We start from the raw sequence: 25,486 nt of genomic DNA, 5'->3' as shown, positions 1-25,486 counted from the left end.
GGTGAAAGAAATCCCGTGTTTGCAAGGAATTAAGATCAGGGAAATGGTCTTGTTTCATTAATGGGTTGTTTTATTTAAAACCCGGCCTTAAGAAGAGTCTTTGATTTGGATTCTTCGAAATATCAAGTTTGGTGAAGAGTTGCCATTTGAGTTTAGACTTTTTTGTTCAATTCCATTACTGTTTTTAAACCTTTGTTATTGCCCTTAAAGTGTAACACCAAACAGGCTTTAGCTCCAGCACTGAGGCGTGTGATGATTCTCAGTGTTGCTGCAGCAGGAAGCACTTCCTGGCGTGCACTTTGTTCCCTGTAGCTTTGTTCAGGTTCAGAGAGAAAATCAGTAAATGGATGGATTCTTGTTGTAGAAAATTAGCCTTTATATTAAATGTTCAAGTGTTATTAACTGGTATGACAAGGAAGTGCTTAGAGTAAAACAATCTCTGGATCTCCTTCATTTTTTGCTATGCTCTTCTCTGTTTTCCTGATGTTGGTACAGATATGTTAGTCTGTTCTGCTTGTGAAGACTTAAAAATTTTAATTCTTTCAGAAAGGCAAAGTGCTAACAGAATGTGAACAGACTGGAGGATCTTGATTTCTTCACCTAGTGCAAGTCCTTGCTTCTCTGTAGTATTCCCCTTTTCCCTCCAACTGCTCTGTGTGGTTGGATTTTTAAATCTGGTAATAATGTTGACCTCCCAGCAGACTTTTTTTTTTTTTTTATTATATTTTTAGGTGTTTAATTTCTGGCAAAGTTCTTATTTTATTAAAAAAGTCAGAGTGGGCAAATACTGCATATGGAATAACTCCTTTAGAGTTTATTTTCTGATCACCAAAAATTAAACTAATCTTTCAATTATATTATTAGTAGTATTATTATTACTCCTTCACATTGCTACAAACTGTTCACTCTTTTTATTAAAACAGATTGTCTTCTGTGTTCTTGATGTTTTTAATAACTAGTATTTTTTACCAGAAACTAAACATAGCAAATGACTCCATCCTTTAACAGCACTGTGTGTTTTTTTTCAGATTCTTTTCTCTTTTACTCACTTACTAGGGCTGTCAGTTCTGGAAGGCTACTTATTTTCATAATTTATATTTTCCTGTCAAATTATAGAAAATAGAAAAATCAGTTGTTATGACCTTAGCATCTTCTTGTCATCTGAGTCCACATCTGTTTCCTCTTGTGCTGTTTATCTGTAAAAACAATGGAAAACCGTTGCATGCAATGCACATTCTGGCTGGCATTAGAGAAGAAATTTCCAAGTTTTTCTTGGAAATTGAAAAATTCTTTAGAGAAATTAATAATAGTGTCTTGTGGTGATACTGAATGTCAAAGGAAAGGAAGATAGAAGGAGTACACCAGATAAAACCACCCTGAGAGATGTATTCTCCTTCCTGTCACTCTGTCTATTGACAGTGTGCTAAGGAATCACTGAAATTAAGAGATAATTTCTGTCAATTAATGTTTGCTTATGTTTGCAAAGTGCAAAGAGCCTAAAGATTTGCTGTCAAATATTAGTTGTTAATTTATTTTGTTCAGATAGAAATTCTGCCTGTACCTTTTACAGTATCTGTGGCAGCAGATGTATTGAAAAAAACAGGAGCAAAGACTATTTCCTGTTCTTGCAGGCGGCCATGCAATATGTTTCATTAACTCAGAAAACTCTCAGAAAGCATTTTCTGCCCTGACTCTACTAGAGGAAAGCAAGTAATTGTAGAACAATTGCTTTCAGAGAATCATAGAATATGCTGAGTAGAGGCCCACATGGATCGTGAAAGTCCAGCTCCTGGCCCTGCACAGGACATCCCCAAGAGCTGCACCATGTGCCTGAGAGCATTGTCCAAATCCTTCTGAGAGTATTGTCCAAATCCTTCTTGAGCTCTGTCAGGCTGGTGCTGGGACCACTTCTCTGGGAAACCTGTTCTAGTGCCCAGCCACCATCTGGGTGAAGAACCTTCTCCTGATAGCCAGCCTAAACCTCCCCTGACACAAATCCAGACCATTCCCTCAGGTCCTGTCATTGGTCATCAGAGAGAAGATATTAGTGCCTGCTCTTCTGCTTTCCCTGAGGAGGAAGGTGTAGACCATTATATAAGTCTTACTCTCATTTCAGTCCTAAATGTTCATGGCTGGTTTCTTCACTAGTAGTTCACCCATAGCCTGGTTTTGAAGATAACCTGGTAAAGGTAACCACCAAAGCAATTTATTTGGGTAGGTGAGCTTTCACGAGGTTCTCCTGAGGATGATTTTTTTTCTTGCTAGGGATGCTTGTATGGCCTGTTAGCTTTATTTTGGGCACACTGTGCTTAAGTTGTATCCCCTCACAAGTTTAATCTGTGTAAAAGCAGAGATCATATAAGCTTTCAGATTTCCTCTTCATATGTTACAAACCCAAAATTTTGTTTGCCTCATATAAGAGGATTTCTTTATCTATCTCTTGCTTGTATCCTGTGAGCTGGTTTCACACAGCTCTATCACACTGATGATTGGAACTTCAGGCACCATGAAATGGTCACACTTGGGCCTTGTGTACCTTGGTGGTACTATTCTAGTGTTATGTAAGCCTGTTTCTTACGCCTTTTAGAGCAGCCTTTTGGATTTTTTCTTTCTGTTGTCATTTTGGTGCCTAACAGTCATTCTGAGATGTACTAATATGCCATTCCTACTACTCAAAGGCAATTAGAATATTTAGCATAAATTCTTGTTAGAAGTCCAGATGTATCACCTTGTATTTTGTACTGGTGAATTTAATCCCAGTTTTGAACAACAACAGCTGTTAGGGTGGTTCAATTCTCATTTTGCAAAATCTCTGTGGTTCTAACATAGAGCAGCAAAGTTTATCTGTAGATACTGGGATTTTGCACCATGAGTGTTAACAAAATGCTAGTAGTACTAACCTCTAATAACCTTCCTGCATCCCAGTACTTCTGCTTTAACATGATTTTCTAGCTCCCTTTTTAGCAGTTACTTATACTCTTGAGAGTTTTTTTAACAATCCTCATTTTCTCCTGCAAAACTAATGATTTTCTATACTTCAAAAGATATGTGCAGCTATTTGTATTCCAGCTCTTTGAAAAATCCATGCATCTCAGCAATATTTTACCTGATGTCACTTAACTTTGGGAAATCTGCATTGATTTTCTTTTGTTTCTCTCCATGATATTGATTATTCTTTCTAGGTCTGAAGCCTTGGTGTTCTGTACATAAGCACTGCATTTGTTACTCTTCAGATACCACATCAGATAACACAGTCAGATATCACATCAGCAGCCTAATACACTGGTGTTCAAAAAGTCTAGCTGTACCTGTATTTACCTGTGCAAGTTCTTTCAGACTTCTGGGCTAGATGGTGTCTGTGCTTCACACTCTGCCCTCTTGGTTGTGCGCACTGAAGCTACTTTAATTTTTGCTTCCAGGCTGGTAGTGGTAATTTCCGTATCAGTGGCCAGCTGTCATCATTACAATTGAAATTAGAGGAAGAACTATTTGTTCAGCCTTGGCCTTGATGCAAATTCTCACTAAAACAGATTAGAGTTCTGTATCCATATTGAAATCCAATTTAAGGGCCTGGAAATTGCTACCTGACTATGAGCAGTATCTAAGGAAGTTGCCTTCTTGAAAGTACTTTTGGCACTACTAAATTCTCCTTTATCATACCATTGTGTTTCTTGCAATGGGCTCTGTGCACAGTTTCATGTTTTTCTTCTCCCTGACCATTTCAATTAGTCTAGTGAATAATACTGCTTACTCCAACAAAGCTTTCATGGCTCATTTCTTTGTAGTCAACCACCATTTTTGGGCATCTTTCTTTTTCCCAGCTAGCAGAAGTACAGGGGCTGCCAGATCACCATGATCATATTTGCTCTGTGTTCTTCTTGGCCAGTTTATGTTGCCTGCAGGCTTTAGGTGTTTGGGGTTCAAGGCTCAATTGAGGATGTTTTGGTGGAAAACCTAGCTAGCAATTGAAAAAGGAGCTGAAAAGTTGCTAGGAACTGATGCCTGGAATATTTCTAAAACCTTTCTGAACCGCAGGTGTTCGTTCACTTTTCAGATCCCCCTTTCCCAGAAGTAGAATTTGTTGCAGTTAAAGGTTCTGCACCTTTGCTCAGACTCCGGAAAGCAGAAGATCAAAATGGACCAATCAGGTTTGTCTTTGTGCTATTCACCCTTTCAAAGAACATTCTGCAGATTCATGTTACATACAGATTAAAACTGTTTTGGGTGACAAGATTATTTTTTTAGCAATGGGAAAAAACTTAAACTGTACAGTTTCTCTCCCCTTAGCAGAGTAATATTTAGCTTCAGGCTTTTTGCTGTTTTCTGGAACAAAATCCTAGTTTGGATAAATGTGACCTTTCACAACTGGCTTTGTGGTTTGATTTTGTTTTACTTTTCCCTTTATCCACAGTGAGGTTACAGTAGATCTTTATTGATGGATACAAACACACCTCTACTGATGTGATTTTTCTTTTCCAATGAACTCATGCAGTACATTTCCCCCCCCCCAGACGCAGAGGAAATAGCAAATAATGTCCTATTTATGCATATTCTGAAGTACTGTTTTCATAGTAGTGTATTACTATCAAAATGTATTTCTAGAGTAAAAGGATTTACCCCTTACTGAGTGTTGTTGGTGACAGAAGGAAAAGGAAACTCAATATTACACTGAAGCAGAAAATACTTGAAAGTTAGTAACATCTCATGTAATGGCTGGTGTAACAGCTTTAATGAATAGTCTTCCCGCAAGTGAATATGATAGACTAAACATTGTTTTGAGAGGTATGAAGACAGATTTGATTAATTTTTTTTAAATGGTACCTATACTCTCTTCCTTTCAATAGAAAAAGTCTTGTTTCTTTGAGTTTACAAGCAATTTTTGGAGAAAATGGTATATTATTTCATAGGTGAACTTCAGTGTGAGAAGGAGGAGGAGGAGATAATCTGAAGTATGAAGGTTTTATGTTCTTCTGAATATCAATAAGCATGTAGCAATAACATGAATGTGCTGAGAAGACCCAGCTCTAAGCTGTGCATGCAGTGCATTTTGTGAAGTGGAACACAAACACACACACACACAGAGAAATATTTTAGTATACGTGTTCATATTGGACATAGTTAATACAAAACAGTTAAGAGGCTACAAATAGAAAAAACAGTATGGATTAATGAATATCTGATGCTTATTTCATTGAAATGAAGGATAATGTTTACCTTTTTTGTTTGTTTGTTTGTTTCTCTCTAGTCTTTATCAAGTGATTGTGCTTCCTCTGGATTTGCAAAGCACTTTTATTTGTGACTCCTTTGATGCTACAACTTTCTTTAGTAACACCACTGACACTAAAGGATATGTGGCAGCTGAATTTCAGGCGAAGGATGTTGCTGATAATATGTCAATTGCTCTTGGAGACAGACATTATTATGGGAAGTTTTATAATGCTCCTTTAAAGCTGGGAGAAGAGTATTGTGTTTTTTTGAAAATAATAAGTGAATGGAATAAGGTAACGGATGTTTTAAAACCTCTTCTTTACACCTCTTGAATGAAATATTGCTGGGGGAAAAGATGAAAATGTTAGCTGGGTATTCAATTTTTTATGATACTTTGAGGATCTCCTAGTTGACAGAACTAGATTAAATTTGAAGCTCTTTAAATATCTCTTAACATTCCTTAGTGGTACTTATGTCATTCTAATGGTGAAGCAACTCTGAATACCAAAAGTCAAACAACAGAAAATAATTAAAAATCAATGGCCATCCCTGACCTCAGTAATTGAAGGTGTCTGTATTGGGCCAGAATTTACTAAAAGAGATGAGAACTTGAAAATGACTCCTTAGCAATGATGAATTCGCCCATTTTCATTTTGAATTAAATATTTTATAATAATGTCACAATTCTCCAAATGACATAGAAAAATATATTTTATCAAATGTTGTTGTCTTCCAAAAGGCAGTAAGTGTCAATGCCAACTCCACTGAGAAAGTCTTATGAAAAAAAAGCATATTTTTATCATTAATTTTTTATCATTTTAAAGTAAATATGTATTTTTAATTAGAAACAAAAAGTTTCTAAAATGTGCATATCATCTAGTTTTTCACTTTTATCTATCTCAGGAGTCAACAGTTTTAAATTTTTGTATAATATAAGTCTCAGCAGTAGAAAATTTTTCTCTCATGGGACAGGGGATAACTCTTTGTGTGCAAAACAGTTCCTGAATGTCAAATGAAAAAAATGAACTAAGCTAACTCTAATAAAGAAAGAAACACCTAAACAGTGCCTCATCTTGCCCTCAAAATAGAGATTTTAGGACTTTGTGTACACAGCACAAAGCAAGAAGGCATGCAAAAACTGATCCATGAGTAACTTATAAATAATTCTCTACAATTTTGGAAACCTACACGCAAATCTCAGTAAATTAAAACAGCTTCTGTTAAGAAATAGTGAATAAAGTCCTCATTTATGCATATTCCAAATTAGTGTTTTCATAGTAGTATTTTACTATCAAAATGTATTTCTGGAGTAAAAGGATTTACCTTTTACCTGTAACTGCCTCAGTTCCAAGTCAGTGAAATAAAACAAGTGCATGTAATAAGAGGATTCTGGTATCTACTAATCTGTGCAGTACTATTTAACAGTCGTCTGAGAAATTTTTATAGCAGAAATGAAGTGGTTTCTGATCCTGATACAAGTCAGTTGTTTGCCATAATTCTTTAATTAATTGTGTGAGGGGAAAAGTAGGAAAATGACAGTAGAAGACATTTTATTTCATGAATAATATTATTAACATTGACATCCAAAATATCTTGGAATTTGGACAATGAACTGTGTTCATAGAATACATATTCATAGAATTTCATAGAAAAATGTGCTCTGTGGAGCAGGATTGTTAATCAGTTAAATGTATACAACTTTGGCCTCTTTAAGTGCTACTAAATATATCTTTGAGCTTAGTTTATTTATTCTTGAGTTTTATGCATTGGCTTCTCTAGCTCTTTACCCTCAGTATTTTCTAATACTGAGGTATTTTAGCTTCTTTTACTTTTGTGGAGGTTTTTGCTGCACAGAACAAAGTAGATTCTTACACATCTTTGCCAGCCATTTATTAAGCTGATTCTAACTTACGTTATTCTTTCTCTTTCTTATGGATTGTTTCCTGATCTTTCATTGCTGACATTTGCAGACGTATTTTCTAGGCCACTGATTTGATGGATTAATATTACACTTATTTGTAAAGGTCACTCTTACTTCCTACCTTTAAAAATACATCAGCTCCTTAGTGTATACTTTCCGGTATGGCTTTTGTTGGTTGACGAAATACACAAAATTACATGCAACAATTATGAATCATTACTGGGATTGCAAATATCAAACTGCTTTTCTTTGCAGCTCTGCTTCTTTAAAATGGAACTTGGACTGGTGGTTCAAAAGTATTCAGTTGTCTGCCCTTTTATCTTCAGTTGTCATATCCTTTTATCTTCTGCAATTGCTAGTATTAGAAGGCTGAAAAAAATTGGAATTATGAATTGCAGGTTGTTGGGTTTTGAGACTTCCTAAAAATGTGATTACTTAAGTAACTGCATTTGGATTCAAGAGCTCAGTCTTCTTTTTTAAAAAGTTGCTTGGCCCTCAATTCTTAATACCTGTGAAATCAGCATTTCTGAAGTGTCTTTTACTTGTTAGCACATTTAGAGAGGCAAATTAGAAATAGATGTAATAGGCTCCTAACTAATGTTCTCATTATTCCCTTTCATATTCTGGCATTCTTAAGGGTCCATTCTGTCTCCTTTCATGCTAAAAATGGTGCAATTTGTATCATCATGCTGCAAAATCGTTGCTTGGTTTTGATTTTTATTAGCATTATTGCTGAATATCCCTAACATATTATCATGTTCATTTTTCCATTGTTCAGATTTGGAGGTCCTGAAAAGGGTGTCTGCTGTGAGGTTTTTACTTTCCATTTATTTTTTTGTTTCTCTGAGATTCATGGGACCTCTGTAACTTCCCTGATAGGCAGGAGATATCTGATTTTCTGCACACTAGAGTGTGTCATGAAGGTAACCATTTCAAAATGATGGTACTCACACCACTGCCCCAGAATCTGACATTTGATTGGGTTTCTACACCCACCCTTTTTCTTTATCTTCTCACTTCTAAGAAGATTTTTCTTGTCAGTCTTTTGTCTTTCTAACTAATCAGAAAATTCCTTATAAATAATAGGTTTAAGAATCCTTGAGATTCCACAATTCAGAATGCAGACACACAGAAATGAGATTAATCACACAAATGTGCCTTCATCCTTTTATCCAAATGCTTCAAACTGTAGCCTTCTTTCTCAAACATACTGTTATTCAGAACAACATAATACACACTTTGCTACAATATGAAAAATGTATGTATTGTGTATGTATTATGTGAAAGTCTGTGAAAGTCATTTAGCAGGAAACACTACAAAAATACACTTCACAGTAATTACACAATAGATAACAGAACCTAAAATAGAACTTTTTGTGTGTTTATGATTATGAAGAGCTGGGGGAAAATGCTCTACAGAGACCAAAGCTTTACTGTAAAATAATCAAACTTGCTTAATAAGTCATCAAAACCAGACCCATGATAAATATTTCTTTAATTGTAAGTATTCTATACAGTTATTAAAAATTACCACGCATGTTATCATAACTGAAGAAAATGCTACATCTAGTATGTGTAACATAGGCTATCAGATACTCGATTTTAACATATATGTTCTGCATGGGAGAGCGTTAACACAGCATATTTAGCCTTATCTTCACATTTCATAAATTCTGAACCCTTATCAAAGCAATGTCAAAGATCCTTCCATGGATGGAAGGTTGTGAAAGGAAAGGAAGAACAATGAGCTAGCCTTTCATCAAAGTTCTATGTCTAATCTTATTTTTATAATTTATAATCATTTAAGACAATATAGAGGCTGCTACCAAGGGAATAACAAACTCCATTCCCAATAGTAATTTTTTTCGATGGCGGATCTTTCAGAGGGTGTTAGTAACAATAAATTTTTCTCATGAGAAACAGTGATTTTTATGTTTTCTTTTTTAGGTAAGAACACAGTCCTGTGCTGTTTGGGCACAAATTAAAAGTAAGTAAATTTTTCCTTCAGTAAAAAAGTCTAAGTTGTCATGGCTTTGTTTGGCAGCATAAACTAGTAACTGCTATGGCTGTTTCTTCTTTTGCCTTTTATGATCTGTTGACTTCAAGGATTGAAAAGATTAGAGATAAGAAATTTTCCTTGCTCTTCACTATTCCATTCCAATGGATTCAGCAATTCATTCTAAAATGGACTTTCTTGTTTTTCCCTGGTTTTCAGTGTTGTTATTTCTGTGCATCACATCCAAATCTTTACAGCAACTTTTGTGCACAAAGGATTTGAAATAGAAAATATGGAATTTTGGAAGCCTATTTTAAGATAGTTCTATATTGTCTTAAACATTTAAAAAATCAATCAAAGAACAACAACAATAACTAAAACTAAAAATGTATTTAAAAAACCAACACAAAAAATTGGAAAAAAAACAACATAAGAAAAACAAACAAAAACCCATCCAAAACAACAACAAAATACAAAAAACCCAACAACAACAAAAACCAGCAACACATCGCTGCAATACATTTTAGCTTTTAGAGGCCATATTTTTTATTTTAGAGTGTTCAGATGGTCCATCAAGAATTTTACAATCTTAAAAAAACCAGAAGATACTGTGCAAAAATGAAAAATATGGCTAATTTGTATACTGGTAAGTATAGTTTCTTAAGTATATAAGTGGCATTACTTTAAAACCCTGTAAATTTCTCAGTGTGGTTTTATTTTGATTTACTTTTTGACTTTAAAATATTTCCAATTAATGAGTTTATCTCAGAGGAATTTGGAATCCACTAGAGATCATATTTCCTTTCTTTCCACCATAGCTGCAACTACTCTTCACTGACCTCATGTCTCAGCCAAAAACAAACATTTGCCTCCCCTGACAAAGAAAGCAGCACCACTGGAGTCTCCTATGAGCCCTAAAATTTGCTTCTGTGTTGAAAATCTCACAAATTTGAGTTAGAAAAGGCAGTAGTGCTGGGAAGTGAGACAGTACTTTGGAATGATGTCGAATCATGTGGTGCATGGAGTGCTTGAGGTGCATGTCCTCCATATCAAATTATCACTATAAGTGATCTTCTGATGACAACTCTGTTTATTTCTAGGTTTTCTTTAATTACTCTCTCTTTAATTATTCTTATTACCTAGTTCATTTACCATGACATTTAGAGTATAATGTAGGCAGTTCATTGTGGAGACTCTGCTAAGTTCAAGGGCTCCTTAGGTTTGATGGTTCCATTGCTAGGACTGTTTAGGCAATAGCTGTAGAATAACTTTGGAAAGACAGAAATCTGTTCTTTTCTGAATTTGTCATTTATCAGCATGCAGCACATCATCAAAGACTGTCTTACAAAAAGCTGGATTTCGTTTTGAGTCCAAAAGAATGAGCATAGGAAGAACAGAGTAGGACAGCTCAGGTCTTTGGCTTTTGGTGTAAATCCATTTGCATTTATATTGAATGGACATATAGTCAAAATGTCTCTTACCCTTAATGCACTTCTGCAGCTGGAGAGGCTGAGACTATTTTTGGCTTGCTGAATCATTTGAGAAATATTCCTTAATTCAACTTGTGTGGAAGGCAAATCTATAAATTAAATCTAAACTAAATGACCCTGTTTCAGGTACCATCTAGCTACACATTGTGTCATAGATCATTGTCATAAAAATGGTAGAAAACTGCATTAAAAGCACACTTTTTCCTGCCACAAAAAAGTTAAAGGAAGTTTATGTTTTTTTCATGATATACAGTCTACAATATGGAGGGAAGACAATTCTGTAACTTTTATGGAGGGCTGGGATCTTCTCTAGAGATGTGTAATTTGCTGATGGAACCTGGTGTTATAGTTCTACAAGGGCAGGTATATCTTTTACCAAAAATAAGCATCATAATAATTTTTTTAACACTCTAATTAATCTTTATTCCTCAACTGTATGGTAACTACCAGGTAGTCAGCTCCATTACTCTCATTCACTGAGCCATAAGTCCACCATCTGGGTTTTGTTGCTATACTTCAGCTATGAGCAGACTGATGCTGCACTATTTGATTGGTTTGTTTGAATTGTTTGATACTTTCTTTCAGATTTATCACCCACTCTGCAATACATGACTGCTGTTGGATTAGGGTCAGTGGCTGCTGTCTGCCTTATATTGTTCGTGTCATTCTCCGTGGCACGGTATGTGATGTTGCTGCCTCCAGTCTTGCAGCCCTCCTTCATGTGTTTTTCCTTTTCAGATAGATTTTCTTGCCAACATGCTTGGTTTAGGCATCTTGGGTGCTTAGAAACTCTAACCAAGGGTGCTTTCAGTGGCCACTAATGCTGTCCATTGCTTGAGCTAAAGTCCTCTGTATCTTTGCAATTACTGGCAAAGCATCTGAAATGTGCAGGGCTTATCTTAATAAAGGAAGTATTTAAGACAGTGAATGGCATCAGGACTTTAGTACAGAAGTGTTCTGATTTAATGGGAATTACATACATGAAGTTTATATGCTGTCAAAATGTTGATGCACTTTGCTTATGTACAGAGCTAATTTTTTGTCTTCCCAAATTTGTTCAAAAGGCCTGAAAATAATTGTTTTACCTAAGGGCCATGATAAAAACATGTTTAAGTTTTTTAGGAGATTTATTAATTCATGTTTCATGATCCTTCAAGCAGGGTCAGTAACTTCATAACTGTCTTCCTTTCAAAGTTAAAACAAATATGCAAGTCATTTACTTGTAAATGCCTACATACATGTAAAACATCTTCACTAAAATCTATGCCTTTGTTGTTGTTTCAATATGCATATCTGCAAGAATAGTCTTCTGATATATTTCCCTTGAAAGATCAGGAGCCTCCAGCTTGGGGATATGAAATATAGCATTGATTAGTTAAGCTGCTTGTTTGGTGCTCTGAAACAGAAGGAATTAGTAGTATATAGGACTGAAGAAAGTAGGTTTATTTGGATTGTTTGTGGTTGTCTAAATTTCAAATCAGTTCTTGCAATCAAAATTCTGAATTAGAGGTTCCATGGTCTCATTTTTTTCTTTAGGTAACTAAATAAACAGATCTCAGGCTTCCCTTAGCAGTAGAATGCAGTGGTAAACTTGAACTTGCAGTCTTGGTTGTTTCTAGGGATTTTGAAAACTTTATCAGAGTCAGCTTTGATATTTGAGAGAGAAGGAGCTTTTTACTGTCTTGCTTTCTAAAGTAGCTGACTCCTGACAGAGGACTTATTGCAGGAGGAAAGGGTTCCCTGGGCTGTCATGATGTGAAAGTCTTCTCAGTTATTTCAGTTTCTCTGGCAAAAATGTGGCAGAGGGATATTAGTAGTTTTCAAAACTATGTCAAATCAATTAGGTTCACAGTGATAGGAGAGTGATTTGAGGTATGAGACAGTACTAGAAGAATCATGTATGAGTAGGAGCCACATGTGAGAGAGAGTGCAAAGAAGATAGACCCTGAACTTCCACTTCAGCCTTCTTTCAAAAGGAGTGAGAAAAAATGAAATCCTTAGAGAGCTGATTACATTGAGTAAATTTGACAGTGGTGTATTGTAGGGGACAAGGACTTAATAAGTCAGCAAATATCTTTTAGGCCCTTGATCCCATGTGCAGAGAAATTCTTGAATCCATTCTCCTGTTCTAAGAAATATCAGACATAATCATTGACAGAAATTAAAATTGCCCCATCCCAGCAGTAGGCAGAGAAGGGAAACCCTAGATATCAGTTGTGATAAGAACCTTCACAATGCTCACAAAGAAGTAGCTGTAATATTTTAAATAACAAATGTGCTTTTAGTTATAATTAACCATCAACTTAAAGCATTTCTGAATAAGAATGTGATTTGAAAAAAAACCCACATGCAGTCAGCCTTCTATCCTATCCAGTTGTAAAACCATGGTCCTGTTTTAGACACTATACTCCAAAACAGATGTGGTCTAGCAGGAGAAAAAGAGAGTGGAATTTGATAAGAGAGACCTGGGATCTATTTAATCTAAATGCAAGCAGAGCGTTCTAATGGCAGGTTGCTTAGCCTGGCAGAGAAATTTCTGCCAAGAAGCATAATATGTAAATATACAAAATGCTACTACACAAAGATCAACTTTCTCCTGTTGGTAGTGCCAATTGTACATGTACGGCATACCCATGTGCTTCTGAGCTGTAGGAGAAGGAGGCATGGGAACAAATTGCTGTGAGTGCAGCTTCTGGGTGGTCTGCAAGAGGAGGTTAAACAAACTTGTCAGTAATAAAATAGCTATGGCTGATCTTGCCATGGTGTCAGGTGAATAGTCTTGGATTATTTCTTGGGGTCTCTGTAAGCTTCTGTCACAAAAAGCCACTGTATCCAAGTGCTCACCAGCTTACCACATGTCTGCTGTCTCAGGAATTATGTTTCCACAATGGGTCAGGGTGTGAATTCCTGCTTGCGTGGTTGCTGACAGCAGTTCCAACTGTTCCTCGATAAGTAAAAGTGTGGAAGTGCATTCACAAAGTGAAGTCTGACTTCTGATGTCCTTAGATTTTATACTTTTCATTTTAAAAAGTGCATTAGCCCATAGTTGTAATTATTAAAGTCGCTCTTCATTCATACACCTTGCTCCATTCCTCTTAGTTCTTTGCTTTCTTTTGTATGTGATTGCCCATTCATATGCATAAGGACAATGCCAGAACTCCAGATTTCTGAAGATCTGCACTGGGCATCAGTGTTGTTGATGCCAAGGTTAACACAGGTCAGGTAATCATCTGATAACCTGTGGGAATGCTTCCTACCCATCTCACACTGGCAGTAGTGATCAGGATTTGTAGCAGCACCGTGCATCTTCAAAAACCTTCAGAAGCATTGTCATATATCTAATCAATATGAGCAATACAAGTTCCCTGTCAGGTCTGTGCTTGAGCCTTGAATCATTTGTAAGATTTTTTTTTTAACCAGAACTTTTTTCTCTCTCCAGCTCTTGTCTCCACAGCTCACTGCACCCCCCACGTGCTGCTGTAGCCTGTGAGGCTGTACATTTATCTACCACAGTAGGCATGGCACAAGCAGGGATTGCATCATCATTCCTAGAGACTGAAAGTGTCTCTCTTCTCTGATGGTTTATTCCCTAAAGTCAGCATAGAAAAAAATCATGCTCTTCTTTCAAAGCCAGCATGTGTCTGGTATCTGCATGTCACAAATGTACTACAGCATGGACAGTTTAAATGTGTTTGTCACTGGAGTGAGATGTTTATTGTCTTGCCTTATTCCAGATGGTGTGGTGTGTAAAGGAGAACCTTCCCTCACAAGCAGGTTATCACGCATCCCATGTGTTGGTCACAGTCTTTCAGCTATTCCAGCTGCAAGAGTGCCTGATAATGAGTGCTTGTATTGTACTTGATTACATGAATAATCCCCTGATCCAGCTGAGACTGTTTGAGGATTAACTGCTACTTTAGATACCTTTGCACACATAAACTGGCCTATTATGAACGAAAATACAAATCTACCCTTATGCAAGATAAAGTGCCTATTGTATTTCCAATTATAAAGGTAGAACAGTTCTGTCAGTCACTTACAAGTAATGATATATCACTAACATGTACACTTGCTAGCCATGAAGTTGCCACATTCAAGTGGTGTCAGCAACTGATGTGTTCCAGAGATATTGCAGTCATTGCTCATAGCAATTAGCAGTAATTGCGAATAATATACCAATCTATAAAAATGCAGTTTGCTCAAAATATGTTTGCTTTAATGGCATGTGAAACTAATTTTAGGAAGGACTTTCCTGTGTTAAGTGCATTTCTGTTAATCTCTCTTCTATAATTACAGCTGAGTAGAGCCATTAAATCATTGTTTAGTTAACTGGCTGGTGTGTAACATCTGGTTAGAGTCACTTAATAAAGTACAATTAACCAATTTCCTATGGCATACTCCCAGTTAATACATTTTTTTCTTCTGTAAGAAAGAATCAAGTGGCTTCGATTATTTCCACTCTTCTTCAGAAATTTCTTTGTTATATGTTAGCAAAAAAGATGTCAACTGGTGAAATAAAAAAGCAGGAGTTTTGGTTTTGTGATTTTTTTTCCTAAGTTATGTTTCATGTTATACCACTTTAAATATATGCTGCACATTTTTGGAATTGTTAAGTTTCTGAATTGCTAAGATTCTGATGCCTACTGCTCTTATAATTTTAGATGTTTTGTCTCTCTATGACATGTAATTAGGATCTTTTTGGGTTTAAAGTGCAACCAGATTTCATGGTTAGAAGCAAAGAGGAGTTACAGCCAAAAAGAGTTTTCAATTGCTGCATCCAGCTGAGAGTGCTTTTCCAGGTCTGGGCAGATACCATTTCTGTTATCCAGCATTTCCAGAGCTGTCCTCCAAGTTACTAGTTAATAGCTAAGTTAACACCTTTGTCTACGTTAGAGATTAAAAGTTGATAGCATTTTCTGTTGCTAATTGAGAAAGGATAACTAAACTGTTCATACTGGGAATTCATTTCTCATGTGGAATTCATTCTCACACATTCCATGCCTAATTCCCTTTCTCAATAGAATAGATTGCAAGGTTTGGTATAGATTATGAACTGCACCACTTCGTTCTGATTCAGTCTCCTGCTGTTCTGATCCTTAGAGAGAGTTCATGAGCAGCTGTTCCTGTGTAAGGGAGAGCTGGAGAGGCTGGAAATTGCTTAGACAGGCAGATGTGCCATCCTTTGTGAAAAAACTGAACTTCTTTTTACATTTTACTGAGACCACCAGAGTTGCAGTATGCTACACTTGATCAGGATTATAAAGTCTATCTTTTTAGTGGGTACAATTGGAAAACTGGAGGTCTTTGTCAGGTTATTTCTTTTCTGTGTGCCTCTTATTTACCTAAGTTGTTTTTTCATAAAGTAAAGTTTTCAGAGCAAGGTTTTTTCCTTAAAAAACATCCATACTTCTGCTGGTAGTTAGATAACATATTTAATGACTGATTTGGTCATCTCCACACAGTGTAGCTTCTTGAAACCCTGGAATGGACTGATAAGGGAGGAGAGATGAGGCAAGACTTTCTGTCATCTTCAATTTTCCACAACAGCTACAGTTCTGCAAGTTTCCCTCATTCCCTCTGTCTCCCTTGTCACTCTTGGCAGACCTACCTTTCCATCTTATCTTTTTTCCACCTATATTTGTTTCAGTTAAATGTAGAAAGAATAGAGAACTAGTTTAACCTTGCCATCCTCAGATCGATATGCAAATGTTAACAGTTTTTTTGTTAGAACCTTGCTCTATTGCTCCCAAGCTTTTCTGATGAACTAATTGCAATGTCATAACCACACTCTCATGTTTCCAGAAATTCTAGAGACATTTCTAGTACCTTCAGCTAACACTGAAATTTGTCTCTTTTTTCCCAATTTTTTCTCTGCTTCCTTGGATAGGTTTTCGACGCCCAGACCAAGTAAGGTTAATTGAACTGAATCTACTCTACTTTTACTGCTGATCTGTACCACTTCATGATGCTATGTTGAAATGTGCTATATTGAGAAACTCATTGGTTTAGATCCATACCAATGTCTGCACTATATGCGGAGTGTTTTAATCCTCTTTATAGGAAATGGGAAATTGTTAGTCCTGGATAAACAAGTCTTGTAAGCTTAAGTGAAGCTATTTTTTCTGTTTTATTTTATAATTGTGAAGTAACACAGGATACTGTAAAAATACAGCACTCATACAAGTAATTGTGATGGTATATCAAATGAAAAAAGTTTTATTGTAAAATACAGTTTCTAGTACATGTCACTGATGGGTCCTTTAAACCTTTTGGGGCAATTTCTTTGTTTTGGGCATGATGAAGACAGCCAGAAGTCAGCCAGGCTTGTTTGTTTCAGTATTTATATTGTCAATCAATTGTACAAACAGGACCAGATAAGTGAGCTGGTGTCATGGTTTTAAGCCCACAAGTCCATGGAAATGAAACACCTTACAGCCACTCACTCCATCCCTCCCTTCTCCCTGCAATCCAGTGTAAAGGGGAGGAAATCAAAGTAAAACTTGCCTGTTGAGCTAAGAATAATTTAATAATTGAAAATAAAGTAAAACACAATAATAGTGGTGAAAAAGAATAGTGAAAAGAGAAAAAACCAAGTGGTGCACAATGCAAATGCTCACTGCCCATTGACAGATACCAGACCCCGCTCCTGAACCCAGACTGGACAGGCTTCTGGGTTACTCCCCCCAGTTTATGTACTGGCTAAGATGTTCTGTGGTGTGGAATATCCCTTTGGCCAATTTAGGTCACCTGTCCAGCTATGCTCCCTCCCAGTTTGTTGGGTTTTTTGTATACCTCCTCACTGGCAGAGCATGAGATAAGGGAAAAAACAGTCCTTGATTAAGTATAAACACTATTTAGCAAAACCCAAAACATTGGTGTGTTATCAACACCATTCTTATTCTAAATCCAAAACACAGCACTGTAACAGCTACTGAGAAGAAATAAATTCTACCCCATCTGTAATAAGGACATCCAGTCTGCTCCTTGTGTTTGTGTATGTTCTCAGATTTAACTATTCTCAATTACCATTTCTATTTCCAAGGTCTTGCATGATTTTGTGAGGCCCTTTCATATTCAGCATGGTTCAGCTAGAATCCAGCATGGGCTCACAGGTCTCTAGCTCAGATGAGAGGATTTCTGCTCCTAGTGATAGAACTGCCAGGAAGTTATGAAAGTCTGTGAAAAATATAACTGTTACAATCCTTTCAAGGAGGGAATTGGTGTCCTTGAACCATATACTGGGTAGGTTCTGTGAAATTAGTTGGTGATCCCAGTGCTGAGCTCTAATATAAGGGAATAAGTGTCAGTGTTGCAGAAGTACTACAGTTCCTAGCAACAGAAGAATGACTCTTTGGACAGCACAAACACTGTCCTTTCATTTCTGATAGTGATGAGATCTGAGGAGTCAGAACACAATGATTTAATTTGTGGTATTGCTATTATGGAGCAATTTCCATTTTGAAGTTAACAAAATGACACCATTACAGTCACAGAAAAAAAAAGGGAAGACTTGCTCTCGAGTTCTCTTTTTCCTCCTCCCCTCTTTCTCGAATTTTTTGTGTATTTTTTCCAGAAATACTGCCTTTGTTCCTGAAATCTCACAGTGGAATAAAGAACAACAACATTTTATTAATGTTTTCCCAACCTTGAGGCAGAAAAATTTATGCAGTTCAGTTGCAGTTCATGTTTTATGTTCCCTGGAGTCCTTGTTGGATTACCATGTTGTACATTATACATGTATGATATGTATATATGTGTGTGTGTGTGTATTTTTTTTCTGTTTGTGCCATTGCACTTAACTAACTGAAAATACAATCAAAATATCCCAGCAAGAATGGAGAAACTTGGTTTCCACCCCGAGACTATAAAAAATGCTAGTAGAATGAGAAGCAACAGAGAAAGAATTATAGAAATAAAGCAAATTCTTAAGAGAAAGTAATTTCCAAAGGCCCAGATTTTCTTGAGCAGGTTTTAGCATGGAATATTTTAGCCTGATTTGGTAACAGTTCATATAAAAGTCACTCCTGCAGCCATCCTGGGAGAAGTGAAAAGGCAGCAGTCTAGTGAAGATGTTCCAAGCTAATGACCACAAATCAGCTGTGCCAATACATTAAATAAAGACTAATATAACAAGAACAAAGGGTAGGGTTGGTGAAAGCCATCTCTCAGCTGTCCCTTTTAACTGTGTAAAATGGCTGTCTCAGTTTTTCTCTTGATGAAAATGTTAGGAAGTTTCATTTTGTTTGGTATTCCTGTGAATTCTGACCCGTTCTGGGTATTTTATTTTCATTCATTCATTTGTCCAGTCTTTTCATATAATCTGGAGTATTCCTTCATGCACAGAAAAACAGAATCAGATCACTGTGGAATACCAAATTAGTGGCAATTGTAAATATCTGCTGAGAGGGACAGGGACAAGGCAGGAATGTTTAACACATTCTTTGCTTCTGTGTTCAACATAGATAATGAATCAAGGGGGTCTCAGTACCCTGAGCTGGAGGGTCTCACTATGACTGTGAGAATGATCAATTCCCAGTTGACCCTGAAGTTGTGCAGGATCTGCTGCTCCATTTGAACATCTACAAATCTGTGGGGCCTGATGCACTTCCTCAAAGATTTAGATTATGTCAATGCAAAACCTATCTTGATTTTTGAGCAATCTTGGGAATCCAGAGACATCCCAGGTGATTGGAGCTGATGAACGTTGTTCCAGTATTCAAAAAGGGTAGGAAAGAGGACCAGGGAAACTACATGCCCGTCAGTTTCACTTCAGTGTTCAGTAAAATTATATTGAAAAACACCTGAAGAGCAACACAGTCACTGGTCAAAACCAGCATGGCTTCATGAGGGGAAAGTCCTGCTTATAAAACCTGATTTCCTTTCATAACAAGGTAACCCATCTAGCTGATCAAGGGAAGCCAGTTGATGTAAACTTTCTGGATTTCAGTAAAGCTTTCAATATTGGCCCTCCAGTATTGAAAAACCCTTCTGGAGAAAATGTCCAGCTCACAGCCGAATAACCACATTATGTGATGGGTGAGCAACTGGCTCAAAGGGTCAGGCACAAAGGGTTACAGTGAATGGGGTGAATGGGGTGATATCAGACTGGTGACCTGTCACTGGAGGGTTCCACAGGGCTCCATCCTCAGCCCTGTGCTCTTCAACAGCTTCATGAAGGACTTAGATAGACACTGATTTCTTCTCTGAGGTAAGCAGTGACAGGAGATGAAGAAATGGCCTGAAGCTGTGTCGGGGCATTTAGGTTGGGTATTAGAAAAAGGTTCTTCAGCCAGAGGAGAGGTTGGGCACTGAACAGGCTCCACAGGGGAATGGTCACAGCACCAAGCTTGACAGAGTTCAAGAGAAATTTGGAAAATACTCTTGGGCTCACGGACTCTTGGAGACAGTGTTGCGTGGGGCTGGGAATTGGACTCGATGATCCTTGAGGATCCCTTCCACTCAGCATATTCTGTGAAAGAGTGCTTCAACAGCAGTTCTGCATTTTTACAGTATACCAATCTCCAACTGGCAAATGAATATTATTATTATGTGATTATACAGCATGTTTCAGTATGACGATATGAGTGGTTTATAACTTAATGAAACCTGTCTCCTTCCAGTTCAGCTAAGTACTACCTTAACCACATTACTCTTCATGGCTTCAGTCTTCTAGATGTTAATTTTTATTACAATAAAACAAATTTAAAACTGGGCCTAGATCAAGGTATACTGAAGAATTAATTTTTCTCCCCCAGATTTTAATGAAATTCCTTTGAATTTATGGCATCACCCACATTCTCACTCTGTGCCATATAACTTAATTTAGTGCAATGAGACATATATTTGCATTAGTTTAGAATCTTGTTGGGGAAGATGAAATAGGAATGCCCTATAAATATGATTGCCTGACAAAAGATTTAGAAAATACAGATATTGAGATGAGAACAAGATTTGAGATACCAAACCTTAATTACTGAGCAACTAGAAAACAATAGTATAGCCAGATTGAAAGCAATCCCCCCTTCTGATTAAACAATGCCCTTTACCTATCAATAGGTCCATAGGTCAAATGGAATGTTCTGTTTCACCCCCCAATGTATGGTTCATCCCACACCTGTAACCCTCCCCTGAAGTATCAGGTATCTGTGACCCCATTGGCCCAAGTCCTGTTCCAGCCCATGTTGAAACCCCCTGATAAGGTGTGGCCGAGGGACCGGATGCTCTCTTGGACCTTCCTCTTGGGACACTCACCTGAATCCCTCTCTCCCTCTCTCTCCCTGGGCCTGCCACGAGTTGCGTCTAGCAGCTCCAAGCAGGGCCCTTCACCTTTTACAATAAACCACATCTTCTAAGACCTGACTTCAGAGATCCCTCATCTCCATCCATCCAAACCATCCTGGAACCCAGTGTTCCCTGAAGAATCTACTGTTATGTTTTAATTCAAGGCAGAAAGAGGAGACCAGGGAGGTGAACACATTGTGTATTTTTTCAAATTTTGAAACAATAGGTGTAAGAATGTTTCCTGGCATAGCCACAGCAGTATCCACAGATTCTTCAGCAAGACTATTATTTATCCATTGTTTGTCTACACAGGAGGTCAGTGTGAAGCAAGGTGGATAGGAATTTCCAGCTGCACATTGCCTTTGTGCAATTTTCTTTATTGTTTGAAGATACAATTCCATGCTTTATGTGTGTGTGTTTCTACTTGAAAGACTTCTCTTTTTTTAATTTGTCCAACAACAGCATATGAGATGAAATAAGATTGTTAGAGTTAGTTTAGAATCCTTTGATCTGCTCTGCTTTCTGCTGGGACTCCTGGGGTTTTTTTCATTGCACAACCTGATAATTACCACAAGGCTATTTAATATTTTTCAAATAAACCAAAATTTTTAAACACTTTTTTCATGTATTGACTTTCAGCATTTAGCAATGAAAAGCATGCCATCTTTGACAAGGTGCAACAAATATTTCTTTGTCAATTATATGACTTACTGCAAGTAGCAGCTCTAGCTTTGCCCAGCTTCATTCTCCAAAGCAAAAAGCAGAGTTCATGCATTGAAAAGGGGCTGCATTTAAGGTGACAGAATAAGACTTAAATTGCAGTGATTTTGTAATCACAGGAGTGATGAACCCAAAAGACTCAGTAGAATATCAGCAAGCAAGAATAGTAAGCTAATATGAGAAGCAATCCAGTGTAATGCCATTTAGATGTCACTTGGTTTTGTGCAAACATGTCACATCAGACAAGATTAAGGCAGTATGATAGTAAAATACTTTTGCCTCCAGGCATTTTATCTGGTACTTGGACTTTCCCTTCCCAGATATTTTTCTTGCAAGTCTGCTTTAGGTATTGACTAATTGCTTCCTGTGTTTAGTCATATCCTTTTCTTTTAGTTACAAGCTTTCTCTGTATAGGTAAAACTGCTGCAGTTCAGATATGCTTCATTATAGGAATAAAGGCATGGTGAAAATGGTTTCAAATACTTTGACACAGTGTCTGGAAACTACAATACTTAAAAGAGATACTATTTCTCAACAGTCTAAATATCAGGTGCTGATTTTTAATTTTTTTTTAAGACTTCCAGTCCCTCTTAAAAATCTTACCTCAGCAGTCATTAAGAACCTGAAACTCTTATATTGAACTTCACTTCTATATCCCTTTCCATTTTTAAGGTATATTTTCCTATGAGTGGCATATCAGCCAAGACTTAGAATCACAGAATCATAGAATATCTCAAGCTGCAAGGGACTCATGCAGATGATTAAGTCCAACTCCTCGCTTTTCACATGATTACCTAAAACTAAACCATATGACAGTGTTTAAGAGCTTCTTGAACTTGGACAGGTGTGGTGTTGTGACCACTTCTCTGGCCTATTCCAGTGCCCACCCTCTCACTGAAGAACTTTTTGCCTAATGTTCAACTGAAACTTCCCCTGATGCATCTTCATTCCATTTCTTTATCCATTTCCATTGCTGGTCACCAGAGAGAGAGATCCCCCTCTGCTGCATGCCAACATGTCCCCCTCTGCTGACCCCCACTGCCCTTGTTCATAAGCTTGGGATTGGTGTGTCCAAATGTTGTTTCTGCACTACTTATTGTAAGCAGCTGTCTCACAGGCTTAGGTTTTCTAAAGAAATGACTGTGTTACAAACTCTGTCTCCCCACAATAATATCTTTGCCTACTGTCTGTGTTAAGGCACATTCAAGAGCAACAGGAATATTAAAATTGTTGTGTTTTGAGTTTGGTGAAAGCAGGCAATTGAGAAGGGCAAGAAAACAGTCTCTCTACTTGTCAGAGCCAAGAGAATCTACTGACCTAATAACTGATGTTCTTTCCAAGCTTTATAAATACAATAGAATCCATTGCACAGTCAATTCTGTCTGTCTCTTGCATGGAAACAGCAATGAAAAGCTTCTACTGTTTAGTATGTGATTAGTCTCCTGTGCCTTCTAAGAGCTGAGTTCATTTAATAATGCTACTCAAGTTATGTTAGGAATTCAGGTCAGTAACAAGATACAAATCCAAGGAAAACTAAGCTTGATTGAACCCAGTGTTCATAGATCTGCTTATTATCTAAACTCTTTCAGCATCCCTGCAGACTGTTCTCTGCAGACAGATTTAAAGAATTATAGAGCAATGTTTTTTTTTCACTATTCATTCGCAGTCTGTTAATTCTTAAAACCTGTTATGAGAATCAGAAAATCAGTGGAGCTGGAGATGGCTGCCATAAAGAATCACAGGAGTGTTTCTCACTAGATAAGAATAATGACATTCTCTGAAGTCATCTATCCATATTTAAGAGAAAAATTAATTAATATAAGTGCAATCTTTCCATAAACAGGTTGGCTCTGATAGTTGCTGGTCCACAATGATGACACATAAGCAAAAGGACACTGGTTTTCCCCAACTCTGGTTTTCTGGGAAACATGGACACAGCATAAACAATATCTAGTGAATATGTAATGTATGGAAAAGCTAAATCCTGGTGTTCATATGAATAGAAGAAACAGGTTTATGCAGAAATGCATAACTGAACAGAAGATTTTAAGAGTGAATCAAGATAACATTTAGATTCTTTCAGATAAAAAAGGCCTTTGAGTCTCAGATATTTACAGTGGGCTTTCCAAGATGTCCACTAAAACCATTCTTTTCACATCTCATTCGTGCTCTTACCCATTCTTGTTCTTTCAAGGAACTGTGATGAGAATGAAGGTACCTATGTCTGTAACACTCTGTATGAGAGACTGCAGATTAAAGGTCCTTGTTTGTGTTAGCAGGAATTTATTACTGTTTTTGCAGCTTGTAGTTTAAATGCTAAATTTGCTGTTGCCTGACTTTAGCAAAAATGTGCTGATTTTTAGTTATCTAGGGAACTCTTCACTTCAACCTTAGCCTTCTCACAGCTATAGAAATCTGGCTACCAGCTGCTGGAAAATCACAGACAACAAATGGTCTTGAAACTGCAAGAAGCAGAAGTTTCCTTTCCTGCCATCCACAAATGCAAATCACTATAATCAGGCCTTGTTTTTCAAAGTATAAAAGGAGCTCTCAAAACCAATAGAAATTGTTCTCATTCCTACCTTTGACACCACTGGGCAAGACTACCACTGTTTGACTTTTGCTTTGTTACCTTTTTTATCTTGTGTTAATTTTCTCCTACATTGTAATTTACATTAATTTCCTTTTGTCTTTTTCCCAATGGAGTCAACATCCAGTGGGAATATAGGATTGCCTTTATTTCCCTCTTCAGAGTAAGGAGGGAAAGGAATTACTCTTTCTTTTGTGGGGAAAAATAAAATCAGTTAGACCCCTAGGAAATATATTCTAATTAAAAGGTCTTCCAGCCTGATGATCTCAAATGTGCTTGCTGTGACATTTGCTCTTTTGCACTGTTTCACTTACATTTCAAATCAAGACAGAAAAAGTGCATGGATGTACTTTAAATTTGGAACTTTCTTCAGCAGGAAGAAAATCAGAGAGACATAAAGTGCCTCTTAATGCAACTTTGATCCATATGTTGTAATTTGACAGTGATAAATCTTTGCTGCTTGTTCACAATAAATTATTGATCTAAAAAAAAAAATCTAGTGGGAGTTCATATTCTAAAAAATGCAATAAGGAGTCATATTGTCCCAAACTGCTTCAGAACATCATCCCAAATGTGACTGGCTCTTTTGCTATCAGAATTTTGAGAAGGAACAGCTTCTTTTGCTGCCAGTCATTGAATCTGCCTTTTGTCATGGCTCCCTACAGGCTCTGAAAACACTTGCTATCACATTTGAGAACATATATTTCAGAATCACAGAATTCATTGCTTGTCTAGCCTTTTCATTTCTCCATGGCACTTTCGACAGATTGTCTGTGACTCAAGTCCAGCATTCATGGCAGTCAGTCTTTCTAGTGGGTCTGACAGGAAGAGTTACCTGATACTTTCTCATGAGAGGATCTTTGCCATTAGATTTTCAGTCAAGGGATCAGCAAATGAAAGCAAGTGACAGAACCTCTGCAGGTTCAGGCTGTCAGAGTCTGCAATTTTTATATGTGTCAGTAGGGAAGCATTGCCACAGTTCCAATTAAAGACCTGGATAAAGAGGAATTGACCTGAGACCAACCAGAGGCATCCTTTTGTGTAATTGCTGAGCTTTTTTAAAAAACTGTGATGATGTCAAGACCATTTCCTGCAAATAGATCTCCTTCTGAGGGAAGGTTGAATGTCTGCTGTTATTTTGAAGTTGCAGTTTCTAAAAATGATGTGTCAGGTTCAGGGAGAGACAGCGTCCTTAAATTATTTAGATTTCTTTTTGGAAGTGTACACTTCCCCTGTGGAAAAAAAAATACAAAAACAAAACCATAAAATCTTATTAAGAA

General features: G+C 37.0%; 1 protein-coding gene across 6 annotated transcripts in view; it reads left to right on the top strand.

Annotated features, from left to right (window-relative positions):
• SUSD1 (sushi domain containing 1) overlaps positions 1-25,486 on the top strand; it is a 54,865-nt gene that overhangs the window by 27,339 nt on the left and 2,040 nt on the right. For 2 of the 6 annotated variants that reach the window (XM_053932066.1, XM_053932067.1), the window contains 5 exons: positions 4,055-4,148; positions 5,246-5,501; positions 9,077-9,116; positions 11,201-11,294; positions 14,055-16,846. In XM_053932066.1, coding sequence (XP_053788041.1) covers positions 4,055-4,148; positions 5,246-5,501; positions 9,077-9,116; positions 11,201-11,294; positions 14,055-14,193 — 623 coding nt within the window. In that variant the 3' untranslated portion in view covers positions 14,194-16,846. Of the gene's footprint in view, positions 1-4,054; positions 4,149-5,245; positions 5,502-9,076; positions 9,117-11,200; positions 11,295-14,054; positions 16,847-25,486 lie in introns of those variants that run through there. The other 4 variants (XM_053932069.1, XM_053932068.1, XM_053932070.1 and 1 more) reach the window with 3 other exon arrangements.

The sequence above is a fragment of the Vidua chalybeata genome, chromosome Z (genome assembly GCF_026979565.1).
Source record: "Vidua chalybeata isolate OUT-0048 chromosome Z, bVidCha1 merged haplotype, whole genome shotgun sequence".
Lineage (NCBI taxonomy): Eukaryota > Metazoa > Chordata > Aves > Passeriformes > Viduidae > Vidua > Vidua chalybeata.
This window is presented reverse-complemented; position numbering and strand designations above follow the sequence as displayed.